The 25,305-nt window shown below is 40.5% G+C and overlaps 1 protein-coding gene across 1 annotated transcript; it reads left to right on the forward strand.

Annotated features, from left to right (window-relative positions):
• The first annotated feature begins 515 nt into the window (after positions 1–515).
• LOC110866460 (leucine-rich repeat extensin-like protein 5) lies at positions 516–1,721 on the forward strand. The gene has a single exon (XM_022115607.1). It carries the CDS (start codon positions 516–518, stop codon positions 1,719–1,721), a length of 1,206 nt encoding a protein of 401 aa, XP_021971299.1.
• Positions 1,722–25,305: the final 23,584 nt, after the last annotated feature.

Here is a 25,305-nt window from a genome sequence, read left to right on the forward strand (position 1 = left end):
TTTTCCTAAAGATTGAATTGACAGGTACTTATCGAAATAGGCTGGAGCTATAGGGTGTTGTAGAGGATCTTGCAAATCCCATAGATACCCGGAGTCTGTAGTTTTTAATTCTTTGTACTTTATGATCCGCCTGTGGATCTTATTACATTCCAGTCTGTATTTTCCTTGTACTCGAACATCGACAGACAGTATGGTTTGTTATAGTTTATTTACCCAGCCTTCCGCTGTGCTATATTATTGTGTGTATTGATAATGATGATATCAACTACATCATGATACTCCCCACCGGGCCCACCGGTAATACGTGGAATATTGGGGTGTGACAGGTTGGTATCAGAGCCAACATTGAGCGAATTAAACACTAACCTTTTGTGTTTAATCTCAATGACACAATAAGCACATTCCTTAGACTCCCGAGTCTAGGCAAATGACCTAGGATGCATCTTTATCTTTCGTTTGTTATTTCTATGTTTTATTTTATTTTTGTTCTCTTGTTCAGCAGGAAATTAACCATCATGCCTCCAAGACTAAGAGGACGTGGCAAGGGTCCCATGCGTGGAGGACCGTCAACAGCTGGACCATCTCACAGACGCACTCCATCGGCGTCTTTTTCCACTTCCGACTCCCGCGATATGTGGGGTCATCCTTTCGAGCCGGCAAGACACTCAGTCTCGCTCAGCTCTTCACCATCTTTTCATCCGTCTTTCGGACCATTTGCTCCTAATGAGCCCGAACACTCTCACCATTCGGATCAATCTCACCATTCACATGAATCTTATCATTCACACCACTCGTTGCAATCCCATTCATTTCGCCATTCCAACTCCCCCTATTCTCCGGGACAGTTTAACCCAGCTGATTATGTTAATGACTTCCTTGGCTATAACCCATTGGGCCCTGAGGACCATTTCTCTCAGGAAATGGAGATGGATGATGACCCCGACCCGGAGATGCAAACAGGAACCCCGGGCCACCCTATCAGCATATCTAGTGGGTCTCCGTTTCAAGGATCCCCTTACCGTGGACCCGACTCCTTCCAAGAGAAGATGGCTACCTATGACTGGTTCTTTACTCCATCTTATCATAGCTCTCCGGCTCAACCACCTTTGGAAGATCATCAACTTCAAGCTGTCTCACCACCACCACTCCCGGTAGAGGAGCCACCGCAGCAGCCACCGCAGCCACCTCCCGAGCCTCCGAGGCGAAGGAGGAACGCACGCATGTCCGTAAGAGGAGGACCCCGTTTCAGTTCTCCTCGAGGTTCGAGTTCCTATCCCCCTATCCCAGAGGACCCCCAGTTGGGTGGACCCTCAAATGCGACACCGGAGGCTGATCCTCTGCAAGCTTCTTATGCACCACCTATGCCGCCTGTGGGATTTGTTAATCCAATTCCGACGTACCCAGGTTCTTCCGGGTACAATCCTTATGGAGACCCGTCGGGATATCTATTGGGCTATGGAACTCATGACCCATATCTTATAGCTGCGCAGTATCACCACCTTTATCCTTCTACTTACCCTTCTATGCCTCCAACTGACTACCCAATTCAGGGTTATCAGTATCCTCCGTATCAGCCACCTCCTTCCCAGGAACTACAGCAACAAAATCAGGAAATCTTAGAGAGGTTGGATAAGGTTGAGCATAAGACCAAGAAGAACAAGGAGAGGCATATTAGCTTCATGAAAGGCCTCGCCAACCTTATCAAGGGGAAGAAGAAATAGAGGGTTGTTTTGTTTCTTGTTTATTGTAATAATGTCCCTACGTGGACATTTGTTTGATTTCTGTATCAAATCCCTGCGTGGACTTATTTTCATTCCTGTATACCCCTGCGCGGGTAGTTTGTCTTTTCTTAAGTCCCGTTTAGGGCGGTTGTATTCGTTTTCTTCGTAATGAAGTTTTAACTTTGGTTTTAATTGTGTATTCTATTACACCATGTTATTTCCTTTCAATTTATAATTGATCTGCCAAAGAAACTCTTAGAGGTATAACCTAGCCAAAGTATTAATTGGCTATGATTGTACAACCTTTTTAAGATAACAAATCTCAGTTAACATCTGAAAATATGTTAACATTCCTAGTTGTGCGGTGCGAGAAACCACACAAGCTTTCAAAAGGTACTTGGACCCTTCCAAGTCACATAAAGCCAAAGTGATCAATACAAATCCTGGCTAGAAAACATTAGTGTGATGTATACACCAAGACATCCCTTTGTGATGCATGCGTTAAGCAAAGGTGTAAAATGACAATGAAAGTATGATTCATAAACTTCTTGTCAAAAAGGCAATGAACTTGGTTCAGACCTTAAAAGACCACTGATTCTTGAGATCATTAATTAGAATCTCAACTCGTCCTTGTGACAAGCTTCCTAGCTATATAAATGTCCTTTGAAACAAGTTTAATGATAGGTAAAATGTCTTCTATGACATTGAAGTTGTGAAATTTCTATCTTTCCCCTGTCTAATAATGTGTAGAATAACGCATTATGTAAACTTTTAGTTATGTTTTGAAATGGTCTAAATGGTTTAATAATACCATGACCAATGAATCATCAATGCGATGAACTTATATGTAATTTAAATTGCTATTATTTTCTATATTATAGCATTCAGAAATGGCTGGCTCCGACGAAGTAAACAGTCATCCAGCACAGGGCAATACCAGAATTAACATTACTGGTGCAGAATTACAAGCTATGATCACCGCTGCAGTCTCTCAAGCGGTTGATGCTAAGTTTAAGGAGCCGAGTATCGTCCGGTCACAAACTCACTTAAAAACCCATTCTCAGTCACATACTCACAAGAAGAGTGAGTCAGTGCATTCGTCTAACCAAGGTAGTATACCCAAGAGGCAGGTAGATCTTGAGCCGACCCCTAGGTACGCCAAGGGTTGTACCTACAAGTATTTTGTTTCCTGTAAGCCGAGAGATTTTACGGGAGAAAAAGGGGCGATCGACTGTATGAAGTGGTTAGATGAGATGGAGACGGTGATAGACATTAGCGGTTGCGCTAAGGAAGATGTAGTTATGTTTGTCTCCCAATCTTTTAAGGGCGATGCCCTTACGTGGTGGAAAGCACTTGTACAGTCCACCGGGAAGGTCCGTTTGTATAACCTTTCCTGGGAGAAGTTTGTCGATCTGGTTAAGGACACTTATTGTCCTCAACACGAAGTAGAGCGTGTGGAGACTGATTTTCTCACCCTCGTGATGAAGGATCTAGATTGCAGGTCCTATGTGACAAGTTTCAATTCCATGTCCAGGTTGGTACCATATTTAGTCACCCCTGAACCGAAGCGCATCGCGCGTTTTATTGGTGGTTTGGCCCCTGAGATTAAGGGAAATGTGAAGGCTTCTAAGCCAACCACCTATAGATCTATTGTGGATCTATCACTATCCCTCACATTGGATATTGTGAGGAGCAGGGCGAAGAAAAATTCTAAAGAAGGGAAGAGGAAGAGAGAGGATGATCAGTCCTCTCAATCGAATAAGAAAGGAAAAGGGAACTCTGGTTCCAAGAAGGGGCAGACTGGTGACAAGCCCAGATGCAAGACTTGCCATAAGAGACACTTTAGCAAGTGCAACCGGGACCCACAGGCCAAACCGTGTGGGATTTGCAAGAAGAAAGGGCACAAGTCTGTTGAGTGCCGAAACATCAAGGATGCAACCTGTTACGGTTGCAATGAAAAGGGGCATATTAAGACCAATTGCCCCAAGAATGCGAAGAAGCCTGAAGAGGCTAAGAAGAATAATGCCCGAGTGTTCCAAATGCAGGCAAGGGAAGCGGTGACTGATGATAACGTCATAACAGGTACTTTCCTCATCAATAATATTTATGCTAGAGTCTTATTTGATTCAGGTGCTGATAAGTCCTTTGTAGATCATAAGTTCTGTAAGTTATTGAATTTTCCTATTAAGACTCTAGACGTAAAATATGAGGTAGAACTCGCTGATGGTACCCTAGAATCCGCCACAACTCTTCTTGATGGATGTTTCCATTAAGAACCATTCTATCCCACTGTCCCTCCTGCCAATGAAATTGGCTGGTTTTGATATAGTTTAAGGCATGGATTGGTTGTCGCATAACCAAGCCCAAATTGCCTGTGATAAAAAGCTTATCATTATCAAAACCCCTTCCGGTGAGTCCGTCACTATCCAAGGAGACACACAATACGGGTTGCCAAGCAACGTGTCTATTCTTAAGGTATCCCAGTGTTTGAAGGGTGGATGTGTCATTTACATGGCACAAGTGTCGGTGAATAATCCAAAACCAAAGATTGAAGACATCCCAATTATTTCAGAGTATCCTGATGTCTTTCCTGACGAATTACCTGGATTACCTCCTGAGAGGCAAGTAGAATTCAGGATCGACATTCTCCCTGGATCTGCGCCTATTGCACGAGCTCCATATCGCCTAGTGCCTACCGAAATGAAAGAGCTCAGAACTCAACTGGATGAGTTATTGGAAAAAGGTTTCATTCAACCCAGCTCTTCGCCTTGGGGAGCTCCAATTCTGTTTGTGAAGAAGAAGGACGGATCAATGCGCTTATGCATTGATTACCGTGAACTGAATAAGGTAACAATCAAGAATCGTTATCCTTTACCCTGGATCGATGACTTGTTCGATCAACTCCAAGGAGCGAGTTACTTCTCAAAGATAGATTTAAGATCTGGGTATCATCAACTTAAGGTTCGAACCGAAGACGTTCCAAAGACGGCATTCAGAACATGATATGGACACTTCGAGTTCTTAGTGATGCCTTTTGGGCTCACCAATGCGCTTGCAGCATTCATGGACCTCATGAATAGAGTCTGCAAACCATATTTAGATAAGTCTGTCATTTTTTTATAGATGACATACTTATATACTCGCGTAGCCAAGTGGAGCATGAAAAGCACATTCGATGCATTTTAGAACTGCTTCGACAGGAGAAGTTGTATGCCAAATTCTCTAAGTGTGAGTTTTGGCTTCGCAAAGTCCAGTTCCTTGGACATGTGGTCAGTGATCACGGTATTCAAGTAGATCCTGCCAAAGTAGAGGCTGTAATGAATTGGGAAGCGCCTAAGACACCTACAGAAATTCGCAGCTTTCTGGGTTTAGCAGGATATTATAGAAGATTCATTGAGAACTTCTCAAGAATAGCAGCACCATTGACGTCCTTGACCCGTAAGAATGTGAAATTTATCTGGGGTCCCAAGCAACAGGAATCTTTTGAAACTTTAAAGCAAAAATTGAGCAATGCTCCAGTTTTGTCATTACCTGAAGGAGTTGAAGACTTTGTTGTATATTGCGATGCTTCACACACGGGTATGGGGTGTGTACTTATGCAGCGGGGCAATGTAATTGCCTATGCATCAAGACAGCTAAAGGTGCATGAAAAGAACTACACCACTCATGATTTGGAATTGGGTGCTGTGGTATTCGCACTAAAGTTGTGGAGACACTATTTGTATGGAACAAAATGTGTAATTTACTCAGATCACAAAAGTCTCCAACATTTGTTCAATCAAAAAGAACTCAATATGAGACAACGTCGTTGGATGGAAACATTAAATGATTATGATTGCGAGATTCGCTACCATCCCGGTAAGGCGAATGTGGTCGCAGATGCTCTAAGCCGAAAAGAAAGAGTTAAGTCGATTAGGATCAATGCAAAGAGTATTGAGTTAAAGAATAATTTGAATGAAAGGTTGTTGGCTGCACAAAAAGACGCTGTATTGGAAGATAATCTTCCAAATGAAAAGTTAGGTGTAACTGCGGAACAGTTAACACCTGGAAGAGATGGAATACTTAGAATGAACGGCAGAATTTGGGTTCCCATTCAAGGAGGACTTCGGGATGTGATCCTTCAGGAAGCCCACAATTCTAAGTATTCGGTTCACCCGGGAGGTGACAAGATGTATCAAGACTTAAAGGCCAATTATTGGTGGATAGGTTTGAAGCTGAACATCAAAAGCCATCAGGTCTTCTACAACAGCCGGAACTTCCCACTTGGAAATGGGAAATGGTAACCATGGATTTTATAACCAAGTTACCCAAAACAAGGCACGGAAATGACACTATATGGGTTATTGTTGATAGACTGACAAAGTCAGCTCATTTCTTATCCATCAAGGAGACTCATAGCTCCGGTAAGTTAGCCCAGTTGTATGTTGATAAGATCGTAGCTCTTCATGGAGTACCGGTGGCTATTATCTCTGATAGAGATACTAGATACACCTCTCACTTTTGGAAAAGTTTCCAACAATCTTTGGGCACCCGTTTGAATTTTAGTACTGCTTACCATCCTCAGACTGATGGTCAGAGTGAGCGTACTATTCAAACTCTGGAAGACATGCTTCGTGCATGTGTTATTGATTTAGGTGGTAGCTGGGATGACCACCTGCCATTGATTGAGTTCTCCTATAACAATAGTTATCATACCAGCATTCAGGCTGCGCCTTTTGAGGCACTATATGGTCGGAAATGCAGAACGCCTGTCTGTTGGGCAGAAGTGGGAGAAGCTCAGATATCTGGACCTGATATAGTCCTTGAGACTACGGACAAGATTGTCCAAATTCGAGATCGCCTAAGAGCTGCCAGGGATAGGCAGAAAAGCTATGCTGATATGAGCCGAAAGCCTCTAAAATTTGAAGTAGGCGACAAAGTGTTATTAAAAGTGTCACCCTGGAAAGGTGTGATGCGTTTTGGTAAAAAGGGCAAGTTGAGCCCTAGATATATCGGACCATTTGAGATCCTCGAATGTGTTGGCAGTGTAGCATATAGGCTAAGATTGCCAGAGGAGCTGAGTGGAATTCATGATGTGTTCCACGTTTGTAACCTCAAGAAATGTTTAGCCGATGAATCTTTAGCAATGTCTCATAAGGATGTGCAAGTTGATAAAAGCTTAAGGTTCATTGAGAAATCTATATCGATCGAGGACCGACAGGTCAAAAAGCTCCGAAGAAAGTATGTACCTATAGTAAAAGTTAAGTGGGACGCTCGTAGAGGTCCCGAGTATACGTGGGAAGTGGAATCCACTATGAAACAGAAGTACCCTCACTTATTTCAGTAAAATCTCGGGGTCGAGATTTCTTTTAAGGGGGTGAGGATGTAACACCACGTAAAAACGTGTCCAGTTATATATAGACACGTGTCCCGAACTTTAAACGAGTGTATTCTCGTGAAGGACTTAAAAGGTCAACATGCCCAAACTTGAGCCTCTGATTGACACTTCGTGGAAGATTTGTTCTTAATCGAAAGGTTAATTGAATACAAGAAGCCATTTCGTGTATACATATGAAAAATAAGGCTACGGGAATTAAACATGTCAACATGTTAAGTTTACCTCTGAATGATTTTTTAAATAATTCCCGAAAGCTTTATAAATTATATTGACACGTTGATAAATGGCTATTAGGGAGGTTAAACCTCGGCTACTAATAATAGTTCATACTTCAATTTAAGAATTTGAAGTTCATATGAAAAGCCGACAAAACCTTCATGTTTGGACAACTTCTTTAAATACAAGGAAACACATTTGCATGACATTGTTATTGGGCATTCAGAACTGGTCATATGGACTATTGTACTGAATTATGGGTCAAGATTCGGATAATAGAAATGCATGGTGAAGTGCATAAAAGTTATAAAAATTTTTGTCCTCTGGTCAACGGTTACGGACCGTATGGCCGTAGGCTTACGGTCCGTAAGGTGGTAACTGGGCGTTGTAAATTAAGTTCGGTTACGGACCACATGGATTGAGGTTTACGGTCCGTAAGATTCGAATACGGTCCGCAAGATGTCTAGCTTACGGTCCGTAAGCTCATCGCTGGGCAGAAATTATGGACAGATGTATGTTAAGCTGTTAAACCGACTCTAACATATAATTTCCGAAACCTTGGACTCTTGGATGGTTTTTATAAACCACTAGGACACCTAGAGTGATCCTAGGGCCTCCAACAACAGCTGCAATTATCTTGGAACTTAGAATTTCACTATATAAGGAGCTTTAGTATTGAGTTCATGAACACTTCATTTATAAACAATCTCAAATCAACTCCTGGAGCATTGCAAGGACTTGGAGAAGACTTTCAAGGGTAGAAAAGACTGCTAGGACCTTAAGTAAGCTTCTAATTACTTATTTAGTTGTTTAATTTAGATTAATTGTTTTAAAGTGAAACTTTTAGTAGTTTCAGTTTGACTTTCATTTTAATTACATGTGGCTTAACCACTGATCAAATTGAAAGTGGTTATGAAACCACATTAGTATAGGTGATTAACCCCTGAAAGGGTGTCTCCTAATTAGCTCGTTTGACTGGTTAATTGTCGGGTCAAAGTAGTTTGACAAAAAGTCAAACTGGACAGAAATGACAAAAATGATCCTAATTAATAAACCAGAGGTTCTAAATTATATTATAACATTCTAATGACTCGGTAATGACTATATAAACATGTTTTATCAGTCCTAATCCGACAATTAATCGTCTAAGGGCAGATTATAACCGAAAGTCGCAAAAGCTTGACTTTTGCTATGACTTTCAATTCTGACCCATTCAAGCTTATTTCTTCCATGTTTTAAACTTCCATTAGGACCATATTACATTGTAGTATAACTCTCTGAAGTTATATTGCATGGTGCCTAATCGTTTGTAAATTATGCTCTTAATCGTAATTATGCTCATTAATGCCTAAAACACCCTTTTTGCATAAAACCGAGATTTTTAGCAATATGAATGGACTAAAACCTTTGCTACTGATATTTAGACATGTCCCGAAAGTTTGACATCAGTTTGAGGTCTAGAATGGGAGTTATGCTTAATAGCGTAATTAAGGGACTTTTTAGTAATTAAAAAGCGTAATTAGCATAAGGCCCATCTAAACCCGATTTTCGACACCAATCTTTTTACCTACTGATATCAAATAATATTTTGGAATTTTTGAAGATTTTTAATTATTTTTAGGCTGAGCTTGACATAAGATTATAGCCTAATTTCGGTAATTACCGGTTTTACCCTTTTCATGCATAAATTGAGTTTTACATAACATTTTGAAGCCAAACTTTTTGCTACTGATTTCAAATGATAAATATAATATTTTGAATCTTATAAACTGACTAAAATATCAGATTTCCTATTTTTACCATATTAGCCCTTTAAATCGCATATTAGACGTTTTTAGCACCTAGTATGGGTCAAAACTATATTTATCATTTAAAACCCATAACCTACTGATATTTTAAGTTAATTTACATAATATTACAGTAAGTTAAAGTTTTAAACTCAGAAACCTATTTTTAGCTTTAAAAGTCTATTACCAAAATGCCCTTACGGTGCATAATTGGTCATAAAAGGGGTATTTTTCATATATTAAATATCTTACTGAAATAACTTAATAAAATGCACGTTTTTACTAATCTAATCAGACCTGGAACTCAGTTTTATAAATAAACTCTTTTATAAGCATCAAAATTACCAAAATGCCCTTATGGGACTTATTTTGGTTTAAATTGTTTTTGGGCATAAATGTTGATATGCTACTGTTATATTAACATATTTTGAGCATGATAATGATTAAGACCTGTTTATAACTTGTCCGGTTACCCGTTACACATTTACGCGTTCGTAACGGCTTACGTGACTAGTTTACGTAAAATAGCCGAAACGGGCTTAACTTTGTCATTAAAACCTCATTTTCCAGAATGTGTTTAGTTTACCCATATTATACAAGTATACAAGCTTGTCGGGTCTAAATCACATTCTATCCCGGTCACCGTGTAATCTATCACACCCCGACCACGTAGAACATACAAAACGTGGCGGAAATGTCGGGGAGTGTTGTAACAGAATCAATTGTTTCAAATCCATGGTAAACGAAGTTTCGTTTTATTAATCAAACATGAAAGTTTACATTGTCTTAAACAAGAACCAAAGAATACATAACATAATTTAACTAGTTCTTGTCTCGTTTTAAGTCACTAAGGCACAGGTCCGCCTAAGTATGTCTTGATAAGTCCTATGCATCATCTCCTGAAAACACATATGAAAATAGGTACGTCAGCATAAAAATGCCTATGAGATACATTGGTTTTGTGAAAACGGAATTCATGACTTATGTTTGAGAAAATGTTTAGTCATGAACCTTGTAATTTGCTTTGTCTTGTAAATCATTTGAAAAACGGTAAGATCAGATGATATGTACAATGTTGGTGCACTTTGTGTCTGTACTTTGTCTATGTTTTGTAATGTATAAAACGATGTCTTTTGTCGGTTGTGTTTACGTCTTTTGTATGTTGTTTATGTGTTGTAATATGTGTTTGACCAAGTCAACCATCCTCCTGGTTTGACTTGGCCAAACATCAACACTTAGTGTTTTAAGTTCAACACTTAGTGTTTGAAAGATGTCATGCTTCGAAGGATGTCATCGAAGGTTGAATAGTATCCTTCGATGACCTAGATGTCCTCGAAAGATTATCGTTCGATGGATATTGATGGACCTCGAAGGATATACTATCCTTCGAGGTATGTTGAGATCCTTCGAAGTCTTTCGAAGATACTTCTGGTCGATAGATGATCCTTCGACCAGAACATTTATCCTTCGTGCATGTCAGTCTAGTATGGGTATATATATACCCATGAGGGTTTCACTTTACAACTAAGTTCTACAAGTTCTGTGTAAGGTTGTTCAAGGTGTAGAGAGCTTTTGTGTGTGAAACCCAGGTCTGTAATAGAGAGCATTTCAGTTTGGTCAAGGTCTGTAACCGTGTCCACTGAAATACAAGAGAAAACTTTGATATCTTGCGTGTCTATCTTTCTCTTTGTAATCTTTGCTTTCATCTAAACTCCGGTTGCACTCTAGCTTGGATTCCGCACTTGCTAGAGTGTTGAACATAACAAGGAATAGGTTAAACCTCAACCTCCGAGGGACCTACAAGTGGTATCAGAGCCGTGGCTCTTTTCCTTGTTAAAACCGGGTTTGTGCAAGACTTTGGTTTGTGTTTTGGACAAAAGTTTTCTTGGTTTAACTCCCGTTTTTAGTGTGTTTCTGGACTTTCTAGCCTTAAAAACGTGTTTTAAACTAACCGGGTGTTGTGTGGGAAGGATTGGGTAACTTAAAATTTTGTCTTGAAAGGTTTGCTATTTTCCGGCAAATATTCCGGTCATATTCCGGTTGCTAGGTGTGGATAAGAAGCTTCCCTTTTTGGCAAAATTTTCAAAGTTGGTGAAAGTTGGTGAAAAGTTTGTGCAGAACATCCTTTCTGCCGAAAGGTGGTTCACCAACCACATCAACCTGTCACTTTTCAGTCAACCTTGTGTCAGTGTGTCAGAGTGTGTTCGAAAGATATCTTTCGAGCTCGACAGATCATCTTTCGATTCAGGAGATTCGAAAGATAACTATCCTTCGAACAATCCTTCGAAGTCAGTGTGCCATCTTTCGAGTCAAGGAATCTTCTCGAAAGATCCATCATTCGAGTTACTGTTTGTCTTCGAAAGATAAGGATCCTTCGAGTAGGGGAATCTTTCGAAGTTTTTGTTCGAAAACTCAACAGTAGTCTTTCGAATACTGTTGATCTTTCGAACAGTGTTATCTTTCGGGCCATCTTTCGAGTCTTATCTGTTTGAATTTAACAGTGTGTGATTTCAGGTCTTTCGATCCTTATCCTTCGGCTGTTGTCATTTTTCAAGTTTTAATATAGTTTGTGAAAATCAATTTTCTAAATTTATTTTCACCTAATATATTAATTATAAAATGGGAACAAATGCTCAATGGGATCCTTCTGCGTGGACTACGACAACTTTGACTCCACAGTCATCATCTACGCAATCATCAACCACGCAATCTGCGCCAGAGTTCAACAAAACTGCATGGATGCAGGCTATTGCCCCAACTCAAGCTGCAATGATAACGGCAAATCAATGGGCATTGGTCACTAATCAAAGCAACAGCATTCAAGCAATGATGCAGAACGATAGTGAAACTGGTACAAGCACGAAACCGCCAAAGCTTAATCACATCAATGATTGGGGATGGTGGAAAGAAAGGTTGAGAACTTATGTTCAGGGGCAAGGTCAAGACTTATGGATGTGTTTCTTCACTTCGTTTGAAAATGAGTTGGAAGTTGCAGGATCAAATCCAGAAACTTACAGCACACTGTCTGATGAAGATAAGAAGAAGTTTGAATTGGAAAAGAAAGCATTTATGATTCTCACGCAGGCTCTTCATAGAGATATATACCACCAATTCGTCTACTGTACGACTACCAAAAGTTTGTGGGATATGCTCACGTTAAGGTGTGAAGGAAATGCTCAATCAAGAAAGATCAAGCAGGAGTTGCTAAAGAAAGAGTTTGAAGGTTTTACCTGCATGGAGAATGAAGGTCTATCAGAATTGTCTACAAGATATCACCATCTGTTGAGTGAAATGTTTGCCTTCAAAGTCTCTGCCACTCCACAAGATATGGTGAGGAGATTTGCTGATGCCTTACCAGCAAAGTGGAGCAGTTATCTTGAGATTCTCAAGGAAAACGGTGTTCTGGATACAATTACCATTTATGAGCTAATCCAGAAATTGGAAAACAAAGATGTTGAAGAAAAGCTCAAGGCGAAAAGAACAACCACTCCTCAGAATCCCGAGATGTATTTTGGGATTGCAGGTGGTATTACTGGAGAAAAGCCAGCTTCTCAGCATGCTAAGCTTCAAACAGCGTTCATCTCCAACACCGGACCTCCAACAGCAAATCAATTTGATCCTTCAGCATACACAATGATGTATTCAAGACCAGATTCTTCATCTCAACAACAACAACAGCAGACAGCTCAACAATTCACTCCACCGCCTTTCCTGGATCCTAACAGAGCTCAACAGCAACAACCACAACAGCAGGGATTTTATGGAAGTTCTTCAAGCTTTCAAGCTACTTCCAATCCGAACACTGTCAGATTGGATACTTCCAATTTTTCAAAAGTCAGTGTTGAGATAGCCAAGGAACATATGGAGATGTTGAACACCTTGGTTAGCGCCTACTGTGGGTTGGTTGCGGGTCAGATTGGAAATATCAACCTAACCAACGAAGATTATCAGCAGGTTGATAAAGAAGAGTTTGAGATGATGGATATAAAGTGGGCTCTTGCTAGTGCTATCCGTAGAGCTAAAGAGTTTATGGAAAGAACGGGGAGAACCAGCTTGGAAAGCAATAACAACACCAAGTATGGTTTTGATAAAAATGCTGTCACCTGCTTCAACTGTGGTGAAAAGGGTCATTTCAAACGGGAATGTCAGAAGCCACCCAAGCAAGGCAATCAGAATCCTTTCAGGAATCAAAGACAGCCTCAGCAACAACAGAACAATTCTGACAGACAATCAGTTCCCGTGGGAGGAAATACTTCTGGATCCTCAAACTCTAATCCCCACAGAGGATTAGTTGTTCAAGCTGATGAGATTTGTAACTGGAGTGTTCAGCTTGGAGAAGGAGGTAATGGAGGTAATGGTGGCACAGCTTGTTATGCCAAGGTAGTTGAAAAGGTTGAAGAACCCGTGTCTGCTGGTGAATCTTCAGAAGATGAAGATAGCTCGGGTTACAGTGGAAGTGTTGATGGTGAATCACTTGATACTGGTGATATATCAAGTGAAGCTTTAGATCTGGAGGTTGATGAATTATTGGCTGATGCTGAAGCATTATGCAAGAGAAAGTCTATTCTTTGCCAGAAAGCTGCTGGAACTTCTGAGAAGCTTTCTCAATTTTTCTCTGAAGACGGATCTTTCTCTTTTCTTACAGCCTTCATGGCTCATGTTGAAGGACAAACCTCACAGGTATTTGATTCTAAATCTGACTCTGTTTCTGCTGTTGTTGAATGTGCTAAATGTCTAGAATATGCAGAAAAGGAAAGTCTGTTTGAAATCACACAAAAACACAATCAAGAATTGATTGTTGATCTTGCTAAAGCACCTGAAGCTAACTTCTTTTTAACCAAAAATGAAAAAGAATTTAAAGAAACAATTAAGTCATTAAAACATGATGTTTCTGAATTACAAAAGGCTGTTTTGAGAAAACAACATGCTAATAATAATTTAATTGACACAATTGAGAAACAAATGGTGGAGTTAGCTACAGCTCGATGCGAATGTGATGCAATTAAGCAGAAATTGGACAGTTATTCCAATTCCCGCTTTGTTTTGGATCACATCATCAGTGTTCAAAAGAAAAAGGGGGACGCCAAGTGTATTGGATACAAAAAATGTCCTCCTCCAATGAGCCACAATTATTCAAAACTGCCTGATGACGAGGATATGCCCCGTTTTGAACCTACTGTGCCACTTGCGCGAGATGACTTTGCTGCAGGCCTCGGGTTCAAAACTGGTACATCTTCCTCGGAACAATCAGCTTCTGAGAATGTGGAAAATTCATCGTGTGAAAAGGAACAGAGTCCTCCCATCATTGAGGATGCTGACTCTTCAGACGATGAATCTGAAGAAATTGTGAAGCCACAGTCTAACTCGGTTACACCAGACATTCCAATTGAGAATCACATCTTGTGTGATCCACCAGTGAAACCGAGTAAGGCTGAAACACCAAAGGCAATGAAGCCCAGTGTACCTAGCAGTGAAACGAATAACTTGTTGTATACGCTCAAGGGAGACAGCAAAATTTACTCTGACAGAGATTTTCCAATCAAAAATGTAAATCAAGATTTAATTGAGAAAATTTTTGAAGGACGAACTGATAAGTTTTTGGGAGACAAAGGTAACAAAGTCACTTTCACTCAATGTGAACCAGTTCCACGTGAACAAATTAGAAAACAACATGGGAACCAAAAACTGCCAGTTGAGCGAAAACAACAAGTGAATTCTGGAAAAGGCAAGAGCCAGGTGCAAGAAAAGAGGGCTCAGAACAAGAATGTTCAAGCACCAAAAGCTCAGTCGCCTAAGACTGAACAACCAAGGGTTCAACAACCTAAAGTTGAACAGTCTAAGGCTCCACAACCTAAGGTTGCACAACCTAAAGTTCCACAATCTAAGGTTGAGCAACCTAAGGTTCAAAAGGTGCAAAACAGGAAAGCCCCTGTTAAGAAACAAAAACCGATAGTGAAGTTTGTTGAATCAACGGGTACGGACAAACTTGAAACATTTCAAAACAAATCTAACAATGAATTTGTAAAACAAGTTAGAATTTTGAAACGAAATGAGCAAAACAATTATACCCAACACACAAACGGATGTGACTTAGGTCCAAGCACATCTAGATCACAAACTTCAGTATCTGGTTCTTCGTCTGGTCATCAACACGTTTCTCCGAGGTTTGTAGAGCGGAGAATGTGTTTTGAATGTGGAACAATTGGGCACATTGTAAGATACTGCCCATACTTGCAAAAATTGAAAGGAAAAACAAGTGCTCCTCAAGAAACCAATTACCAAAAACAATCGGTTTCCCCGAAACAAGACCCACGTGTCTTGAAAGAAAAGGAAAAGAAGGTAAAACAAAAGAACAAAAAGGTAATTGAGAAGGCCTTAAAATCAGAGGTCAAGAATGAAAAACCTGTACAAGCTAAACCTACAAGTGTAAAACCAGTAAATACAAAAACAATTAATTCAAATACTGGTAAACAAAAACAAGCTTGGAAACAAAAACAGGTAATTAAGTCAGGGGGAGCACCAGAAGTTTTATTTCCTAATCATCAAGTGATTGAGATCACTTTCCTTGATGATCAAGGACGACCCAAGTCAACAAAGGCTTGGGTCCCCCTCTCAAACTGATGTGTTAATTGCATGTGCAGGCGGCTCCAGGAGGAACTATTAATAGTCTTTGGATTGTTGATAGTGGGGCTTCCAGGCACATGACTGGCAACTATCGTCTTCTTTTCGATGTGAGAAGTATAAGAGGAGGATATGTTGCGTTTGCGGGAGATAAGGGAGGTTATATCACCGGCGAGGGAATGATCTCTAATGGGATTGTGAGTTTCGACAAGATCAATTATGTGAAGCAATTGGATCACAATCTCTTGAGTGTTTCTCAAATCTGCGACAAGAAGTTCACCGTGCATTTTGATGATGCCGGTTGTTATGTGCTGAAGCCAGGTTTCAAGATCCCCCAGAATGGATTCTCTTATCAGCTCCAAGGGTGAATGATTTGTATGTCCTTGATATGAGCCAAGCAGTAACGAATTCCAAACAAGTTACTTGCTTTGTTTCAAAGGCCACTGAAAAGGAGACAATCTCTTGGCACAGACGAATGGGTCATATTCACCTCAGAAAAATGAATCACCTTGTCAAAAACAACTTGGTGAGAGGTGTCAATGTGAAACACTTTCAACTTCAAGATGTCTGTGTGCCGTGTCAAAAGGGAAAGCAGACCAAGAAATCTCATCCATTGAAGAAGGTTAACACTGTCAACATGCCACTCGAGCGTTTGCATATGGATCTTTTCGGCCCTGTCAAACACAAGAGTGTGCACGGAGAAGTTTTCTGCTTGGTAGTTACTGATGACTACTCAAGATTTTCATGGGTTGACTTCATGGTCCACAAGAGCGAGACTCCAGAAATTCTGAAGAATTTGATCACCCTGTTGGAAAATCTGTATATTCTAAAGGTGAGGCGAATTCGAAGCGACAACGGTACCGAGTTCAAAAACAGGGTTATGGATGAGTTTTGCACTGCAAAAGGAATCCTTCATGAATACAGCTCTCGGTACACGCCACAACAAAATGGAGTCGCTGAAAGAAAGAACAGAACCTTAATAGAGACTGCAAGAAGCATGTTGGTTGAGTCTCAGCTTCCAGTTCGATTCTGGACTGAAGCTGTTGCCTCGGCTTGCTACACGTTAAACAGGGTTCTCACAGTGAAAAGACATGGAAAAACGTGCTTCGAACTCCTACACAAGAAGACTCCTGACTTGGAATATCTAGAACCTTTTGGTGCACCATGTACCATGATTGAGCTTGATGGGAAGTTTGGTGCCAAAGCTATCGAAGGTTATTTCCTTGGGTATGCTACTCCTAATCTGCGAGTATGGAACCTGACTACCAAAAGGATTGAAGAATGGGGTGAAGTAAGAGTCCAAAGATATTCTAATCCTCCGAAGCCTTCTGGTGAACCATGGATGTTCGATTATGATGGTCTTTTCGACTCATTCAATCTGCCTACATTTGATGATGATAATGCAATTGCTCAAATGTTGTCTGAAAGCGAGAATGCGACTGGCTCTCAGTTAGCTCGTCCAATCATTGTTGACTCACAAGCGTCTTCTTCTGTCAACAATCTCGTTTCAAATGAGGTGTTTAATGATGCTGTCGATTACAATTTGTCATCGGAAGATGAGGAGTATGTTGATGCAAATGATGGTGATGCACTGCGTCCGGTTCAAGGTACTTCAGAAGCAACGGATCCAGTGTCTGCGCCAATTATCCAAGAAGAAAATGCATCATCTTCTACAACTCACCAGCTTCAGAATGATATCGGGAATTTAAATATCACTAACTTGAGGTCAAATGTTGAAGTTCCTCAAGTTACTGAAACCCGAATTCATAACATTCATCCTCAGCAGAATATAATAGGTGATGTTCTCAGTGGTGTAAGGACAAGAAATCAAATCAGAAACAACGAAAATGCTGGCTTGTATGCTGAGATACGAGAATCGGGACAACAGAATCAATGGTCCTTTGCCTGCTACGTTAGCCAAGAAGAACCTAAATCTTGGAAAGAGGCATTGAAGGATGATTCCTGGGTGGAAGCAATGCAAGAAGAACTTCAGCAGTTTGAGAAATTGGGCGTATGGAAATTGGTTGATAGGCCCGATAACTACAAAAAGATCGGAACTCGCTGGGTGTTCAAGTGCAAAAAGGACGACCGTGGGATTGTTGTCCGAAACAAAGCAAGGTTGGTTGTCCAAGGCTTTAGTCAGATTGAAGGCATTGACTACAATGAAGTGTATGCTCCTGTTGCTCGTCTGGAGGCTATTAGAATCTTTCTAGCCTATGCATCTTTCAAGAAATTTAAGGTGTACCAGATGGATGTCAAAAGTGCTTTTCTACACGGAGTAGTCGAGGAGGAAGTATATGTCGAGCAACCACCGGGGTTTGAAGATCCATTACATCCTGACAGGGTTTTACTTCTAAACAAGGCGTTATATGGTCTTCATCAAGCACCTCGGGCTTGGTATGAAACGTTGTCTACCTATCTGCTCAGCAATGGTTTTAGACGGGGTTTGATCGACTGTACCCTCTTCATCAAAGAGAATGGTGAAGATCTTCTGTTGGTACAAGTGTATGTCGACGACATTATCTTTGGTTCTACCGATGATAAGTTGTGTAAAGAATTTGAAAAGGTGATGCAAGATCGATTCGAGATGAGTGCGATGGGTGAAATGACGTTTTTCTTGGGTTTGCAAGTAAATCAATCCGAATCTGGAATTTTTATTCATCAAACCAAGTACGTCGGGGACATCTTGAGCCGGTTCCAGATGTCCGATTCGAAGCCAATTTCTACTCCTCTTCCTCAGAATCATGGAATTACTCCGGATGACGAAGGAGATGCTGTGGATTCTTCGCTCTATCGTGCTATGATTGGATCTTTAATGTATCTCACCGCATCAAGACCCGACATTATGTATCCAACTTGTCTTCTCGCTAGGTATCAAGCGAATCCGAAGGTCTCTCACTATGCTGCTGTCAAAAGGATCTTTCGTTATCTGAAGACTTACCCTGACACCGGGTTATGGTATCCTAAGGATGATAACTTCGATCTTAAAGCTTTCAGTGATTCTGATTTCGGCGGCTGCAAGAAAGATGGAAAATCAACTACAGCAGGATGTCAGTTCTTAGGCAATCGCCTAGTCACTTGGCAATGCAAGAAGCAGACATGTGTGGCTACGTCTACATGTGAAGCAGAATACATTGCTGCGTCTAGTTGCTGCTCCCAGGTTCTATGGATCCAACAACAGATGCGGGACTACGGTTTTGAATTCCTAACTACTCCTATTTATGTTGATAATGAGGCTGCCTTACAGATCACTAGAAATCCTGTACAGCACTCGAAAACGAAGCACATCGATATTAAATATCACTTCATACGTGATTGCTTTGAAAAGAGACTTATCGATGTGGTTCATATTCATACCGACCACCAACGTGCCGACCTTTTTACCAAAGCATTTGATAAATCAAGATTTGATTATTTACTTTTGGTAAACGGCATTAAGGTGAAGCAAGAGTAACCGACATCAGGAAATCGTTTTTGTAAATATTTTTCTAAAAACCAAAAATCCAAAAATATTTTTCATTTTCTTTATTTTTGAATTTTAGGGGGAGAAAGTTTCAAGAAAAATACAAAAACATTGAAAAACCACAAAAATACAAAAATATGTCTTTAATTTATTTACTTTCTGCATTTAAGGGGGAGAAAATTCAGAAAAACACAAAAACAATAGAAAAACAAAAATGAGTTTCTTGGCAATATAAGAGAAAGTGATATTACATCAGAGGTCGGTTGAAACATGTTTCCAGAAATCAAAAGAAAAAGAAAATGATAAGTAGCTCTACTAATGATGTACCGGTAGACTCACGATCATTTTAAAGTATGCAGGAGATATAAACATAACAGACTGAAACCGCGTGGGAACCGTTCATTGGCATATGGTCTTGGTACCGAAATTTCGTTTGATAGATTGCCGAGGTTCTGAGATATTCGGGGTTTATGCTGTTTATCATCTGGGTATCATGGTTGTTTCTATAAAAGACAAAGTCTAAGTTCTTCCATGATACCATACATACGTGTACATATCTCATACTGCATTCGACCTCAATAAGTGATCAACAATCACATGTCCAAATCAAATAAGTGATAAAATATCACATTTATCCGGGAGTCAAGTTCGTCTGTCTGCTGTACGGAAGTACTGACCTGTTCACGGACTTGCTCCTGTGCCCTCATGCATCGAAAATCAAGTTCCTCATCAATAAGTGATTCTATCACATAGGGCTTGTTTTCAAACTCAAATAAGTGACTTGTTCACATTGTATATATATACGTCAAAAACGGATGATAAACGGTATACTCCCCAGTATGATGAATTCTCGTGCATACCTTGATACGGGAATGTGTCGTGAGTGGATGAACACCGGTCGGTAAGTATAAATCATACCTTAAACGTATCTCATTGTATTATGATTACACCTGATTGTTGAGTTTAAGTGGACAACAATATCGGTAATTGTGGTAGAATACTTATCCGCTTCTGTAAAAGAATTTAAAAGGAAGTGTGTTTTGACAAAGACCGCAAGCTGATATGATTCTCTTCGCCAGAAACTCGCAAAAATATTGTTTGTGTTTGTATATATTTATTTACTGCTTTATTTTAAACAGTTTTTGTCGTTTGGTGCATATCAGCACGACATTAGCGGTGATGTCGTTTGATAACATTCAAAGGATTTTAAAATTGTTACCTTTTATTTTATCAAACCACAAAATCCAAAAAGATTTTCAATTTAACATTATTTTTGATTAACTGATGTTGGTGCTCGAACCGATACCTGACAAGCCGAGATACTTCATAAAATTAACCTTGCTGAACTTCATAATGGACAACTTTTCAAATGGTCTTTCATGAAAAAACTCAAAATTTGAAAGGTGGAAATTGAAATTTCCCTAAAAATCCAAGTGTTGGTGGGAAATCTGATCCTTCGAGGAAGCAATGGCCCTCGAAAGATCAGATGGTCAAAGAAAGTCAATGAAAGTCAACAGCTTCAGTCGAAAGATACCTGGTCAACGAAGGATTTGACCAATTGATCCTTCGAGTTTGGACCAGACCCTTTGAAAGATGATGTAATTCGAAGGATATCTTTCGAAGGATCCAAAATATCTGGCATCCTTCGATCCAGATCCTTCAAATATCTGGATCCTTCGAACCATATATGGATCTTTCGAACAAAAAGTAATCCTTCGAGAAAACTGTTCATCTTTCGAACGGTTTGAGTTCTTCGAGGCGGTTGGACTTTCGAGGTAGAGTATATAAAGCACTTTCTTCTTCATTCATCATTATCAGTTTCAAAAATCATCCAAAAACCCTCTCATTTGCTCTCGAAACTCTGCAAAATTTTTCCAAAACACGTTACATTATCAGGATTCCGATACAATACTCGGTAGGATGTTCATGTTTGCATCATTTAACAAATATTAAAACATTAAAAACAGAATACACAATAAACATCTTTTTGATCATGATACTTTATACAATAGTGTTTTAGGTTCTTGAAATCTGAAAATGTGTGGTTATGAATCTGTGATGTTCTTGATGTTTATGTGGTATTTTTGTATCTGTTTTGGTATGTTTAAAAGGGTTTGGTGTTTGAATTTTGATGACTGAATGTGTGATTTGGGTTAAAACAGGGGTTGTTTGGGTTTTTGATAAGGTTTAAATGTTTGGGTGTGTTCATGATTCGGTTTGGGGTTAAAATATTGATGTTATGAAATGGATTGAAATGTTGTTTATGTTTGATATAAAAACACACTTGAATCCAGTTTAAACATTCACCGGAAAAACTTGAAACCCCACCGGAAATACGCCGATGAACAGTGCCGGAAGAAGGATGATGATGATGAGTCATCACCTCGATAGATGTGTTGAACAACATCCTTCGAGGTGAGTCTCGAAAGATATTAGATATCTCGAAACAGGTTCGACATCTCGAAGGATTATCCTTCGATTGATCAATCCTTCGAAGGATCAAGACATCTTTCAAATTCTTGATCTTCCGAAAGATGATCTTTCGATAAGGCTGTATCCTTCAAGAAAAGTGACATCTTTCGAGCCTGTCTAACATCTTTCGAGCAGATTATCATCCTTCGTGCCACATTTCATCCTTCGATGGATACAGTGTATCCTTCGATAGTTTCAACACTTAGGAATTTTCAAGAAATTGAAAATTTTTCTAAGTATGAAACTCAATGTTGACTGTTTGACCTGTTCTTATTACGTGTCGTTTTTGATGCACAGAGATGGCACCAAAGGTTAAAAAGGAGCGGGCAAAGCCAACAAAGAAGGTGAAATCAGAGCTGGAAGCTATGTCTGAGCCTAGACATAACATGGTGGCGTATTTACAACCTGAAGGAAGTGTCAATGCAGAGTTTGATGGAATCATGGAGTATCTACATCGGTCGCGAATCAACTACGCTATCACAAACTCAGCATGTCGCCTATCAGTCATACATCAAGGCATTCTGGAATACAGCTGTAGTTTGAAACGGTGGATAATCAGGAAATAATCAGGGCAGTAGTCGCTGAAAAGCCCGTGGTCATTACTGAAACTCTATCAGACAACGTTTGGCAGCTTGGTGATAAATCTGAAGACCAACGTCTATAGAGCTACAGTGTCAGCGAGGGTTATTGTTAAGGATTAAGTACAGCGAGAACGTTCTTACCAATCAAATCAACAAGAAGTTCCTAACCGCTTCGATATAAGTTCCTTCTGCACATTCTCATTCATTGCCTAAGCAACAAGCGCTCTGGGTATGATTTGTCTCCTATTGACTTGACGGGATTGTTTACGGCGCTGATTCTGAACAAGCCGTTCAACATTTCTCGGTATATCTTCAATAATCTGAAGGAGAACACTCGGAGGCCACTTCCGTCTGATACACAGCGAACTAACACCAAGTTTTGGTATATCCTCGGTTTCTGCAAATGATGATAGATGATCAGGTTCCTGATCTTGCTAAAGCTAGGCAGATGTGTTTCCTGTGAATCCGATGAACGAACGCACACTGCTAATCGTCAAGTCTATGGGGGTTTACAAGGGATCGGATCCGGATAGGAAACTGATTGGTCATCTTAATGCTCCTGATATGAGGCTCCACAGAATCACAGATGGCGTCGTGAAGGAAGTGTTCTGATAATGAAGAACCAGCTTTAATTGCTATGGCTGATGAACAACTCACAGCTAAACATGGAATCAAGGCAACTAGAAGGTCTGCTGGTAGTTCTGCTGCTGCAGCAGTGCTGAAGTTGATATAAACGTTGCTGCTGAAGAGATTCAGGATGTGTCTATAGATCCTGGTGTTGGTGCTGGTGGTACTGGTGATGTAGCTGGTCAGTCTGCTTCTGTGGCGACTGACAAGGGTAAAGGCAAGATCGATGAGGCGAGGAACTTAATAGATGAAAGCAGTTCATCTTCTGAAGAGGAAGGAGGTCCTGATGGTGATGGTTCATCCTCTGATGATGATAATCCTCCTCCTCCAGGGTTGAAGAAAGTCTTTGACAAACGCGGGAATCCCCGGTTTGTAAAGATAAAGAAGACAGGTGATGATGAAGAATCTGATAAGGATGAAGACTTATACGCTTACTTCTCCGGGCTTTATTAAGAAGAGGAAGGCACAGAAACAGGGTACGTGCATCGAAAAAGGCTGCTGATTGTCTTCTATTCCTGTGTCAGTACAACCTTCTACTGAGCCAGAGCAACAGTTTCCTCCGATTGGCGATCAGCTGACTGCTTCTGAGACGCTGGATCTCATGTCTTCTCCACCAAGTCTTCTGGGACACGCACGGTGTCTGTTGATCTGGGTCATCAGGACCTAACAGGAGCTACTGGTCAATCTGGGTCATCAGGACCAGAACCATCTCTACCGACTGGCAGAGACTCTGTCAGGCTTATCTGATGCTGAAAAGATTCAATTCCTGATTGGACAAATCAGTGAATTAGGTTCTATTGTCAGTCGACATACACGAACGATTGAAGAACATCGTGTACAACGAGTGAAGGATGCAGAGGCTCACAATCAGCTGTGTTCTATTGTAAATGCTCAAAGTATGAAGATCAAAGAACAAGCTGAAGAAATTGATAGATTAAAGAAGGCTAACTTGGCAAGGATAAAGAGGTGGAGATCATGAAAAGACACAGCACTAATTGGAAAATTCAGCAAAAGCGTTGAGGGAGATGGTAAGTAATCGTGATGATAGACTGATGAAAGCTTTCAAGCCCATGCACAGCAATTTGGTAGGGTGTATAAACAGGTTGGTACATTGTGGAACGAAAGGTGTAAAACCTTAGGAATAGTTCCCGAAAGGCGTGAGGATGATCAGGATGATGATGCTGCTAATCCAGATCAAACAACAGCCTCAGGCTCCGGTGCAACTGCATCCGGTGCTGCAGGCGGATCTGGTACTCCTCAAGATACTCAGTCTGCTCCTCCTACAGCTACTACCGGCCCAACTGAACAGACTGAAACACTGGAAATGTCTGTAGATCCTGCACAGATCAGCCTGGAACCGAAACATTTACAACAGATCCTCCTGAATCTTCAAGTGCTCAAAAGTTTCATCCTATCACGGGTGAACTACTGGAAGAGGGAGAGTTTATCTGAGATGACAGATGAACAGTTATCAAGGTTGTTTGAGTTGGATGACGTTGCTGAATGTTTGATTGATGCTACTCCACTGGTACAGGATCAGACTGATTTCTCTCAATTGATGAAATCTTCATCAGTTCTGATCCTGAACGTCCTGTCTATGTTCGAGAGGACGATGCTGAAATGAATGCTCTTGGATGATAACTTTGTTGCTGAGAAAGACAGCAGAGTTTGAAAATCTGTCTTCTGATTCGCCAACTGCTCAAGAAAGCCGTGAGAGAACTATTAATGAATGGCGAGCGGATTTCCTGCTAGGAATCCTCCTCCGCTTGCCCCATTGGAACAGGCTAACTACATGTGTTGGAGAAAAATCAGGCAAGGGGTCGCATCATCAGCTGGATGTTTGTGAAAGACTTACACTGCATGGTTGTGAAGAGAGAATCTGGTCTTCAATACTTCAGACTCTCCTTAGTATTCTCACACTTCCATATTATGATGTGGCAGTGTTGGCGCAGCTTGATGTAATCAATCGAGCTAAAGAATCGATGGTAGATCTCTTTGCGAAGAAACTCAGGTTAGAAAGATGTTTGGGTTGGAAGGATCCTCTGTACAAGCCTCAATTTCCAAGATACGAGCAGATCAAGTTCACTCTTGATCCAGAGACTAACACCGCTCGTTATCGTTTGGTATACGATCCTCCTAGGGTGATGAAGAAGATTCCGTTACTGAAAATGAAGACCGACTTTCTTGAAAATTTCCGCTGCTGGGTTTATGATGCGGATACCGGTGAAGCTGTGATCTTGTTCAGAGACAATTCGGAGAACTTCAGGATAATCGATCCGATGTGGATTACAAATATGTCCAGATCGGATATCATTGTTTTGAAGGATCATGAAATCAATTACTTAGTTCAAGATCGAGATCAAGCCATGAAGTTTCAAAGGATGGCCCGATACTGCTTCAACTTGTTAATCAACGCAGGAAGTGCATGGTCGTCGCATCA

The sequence above is a fragment of the Helianthus annuus genome, chromosome 7 (genome assembly GCF_002127325.2).
Source record: "Helianthus annuus cultivar XRQ/B chromosome 7, HanXRQr2.0-SUNRISE, whole genome shotgun sequence".
NCBI classification, from domain to species: Eukaryota; Viridiplantae; Streptophyta; class Magnoliopsida; order Asterales; family Asteraceae; genus Helianthus; species Helianthus annuus.

Bases quoted from the DNA above. Each gene is read 5' to 3' on its own strand.
- LOC110866460 (XM_022115607.1), top strand. From the start codon at position 516: ATGCCTCCAAGACTAAGAGGACGTGGCAAGGGTCCCATGCGTGGAGGA.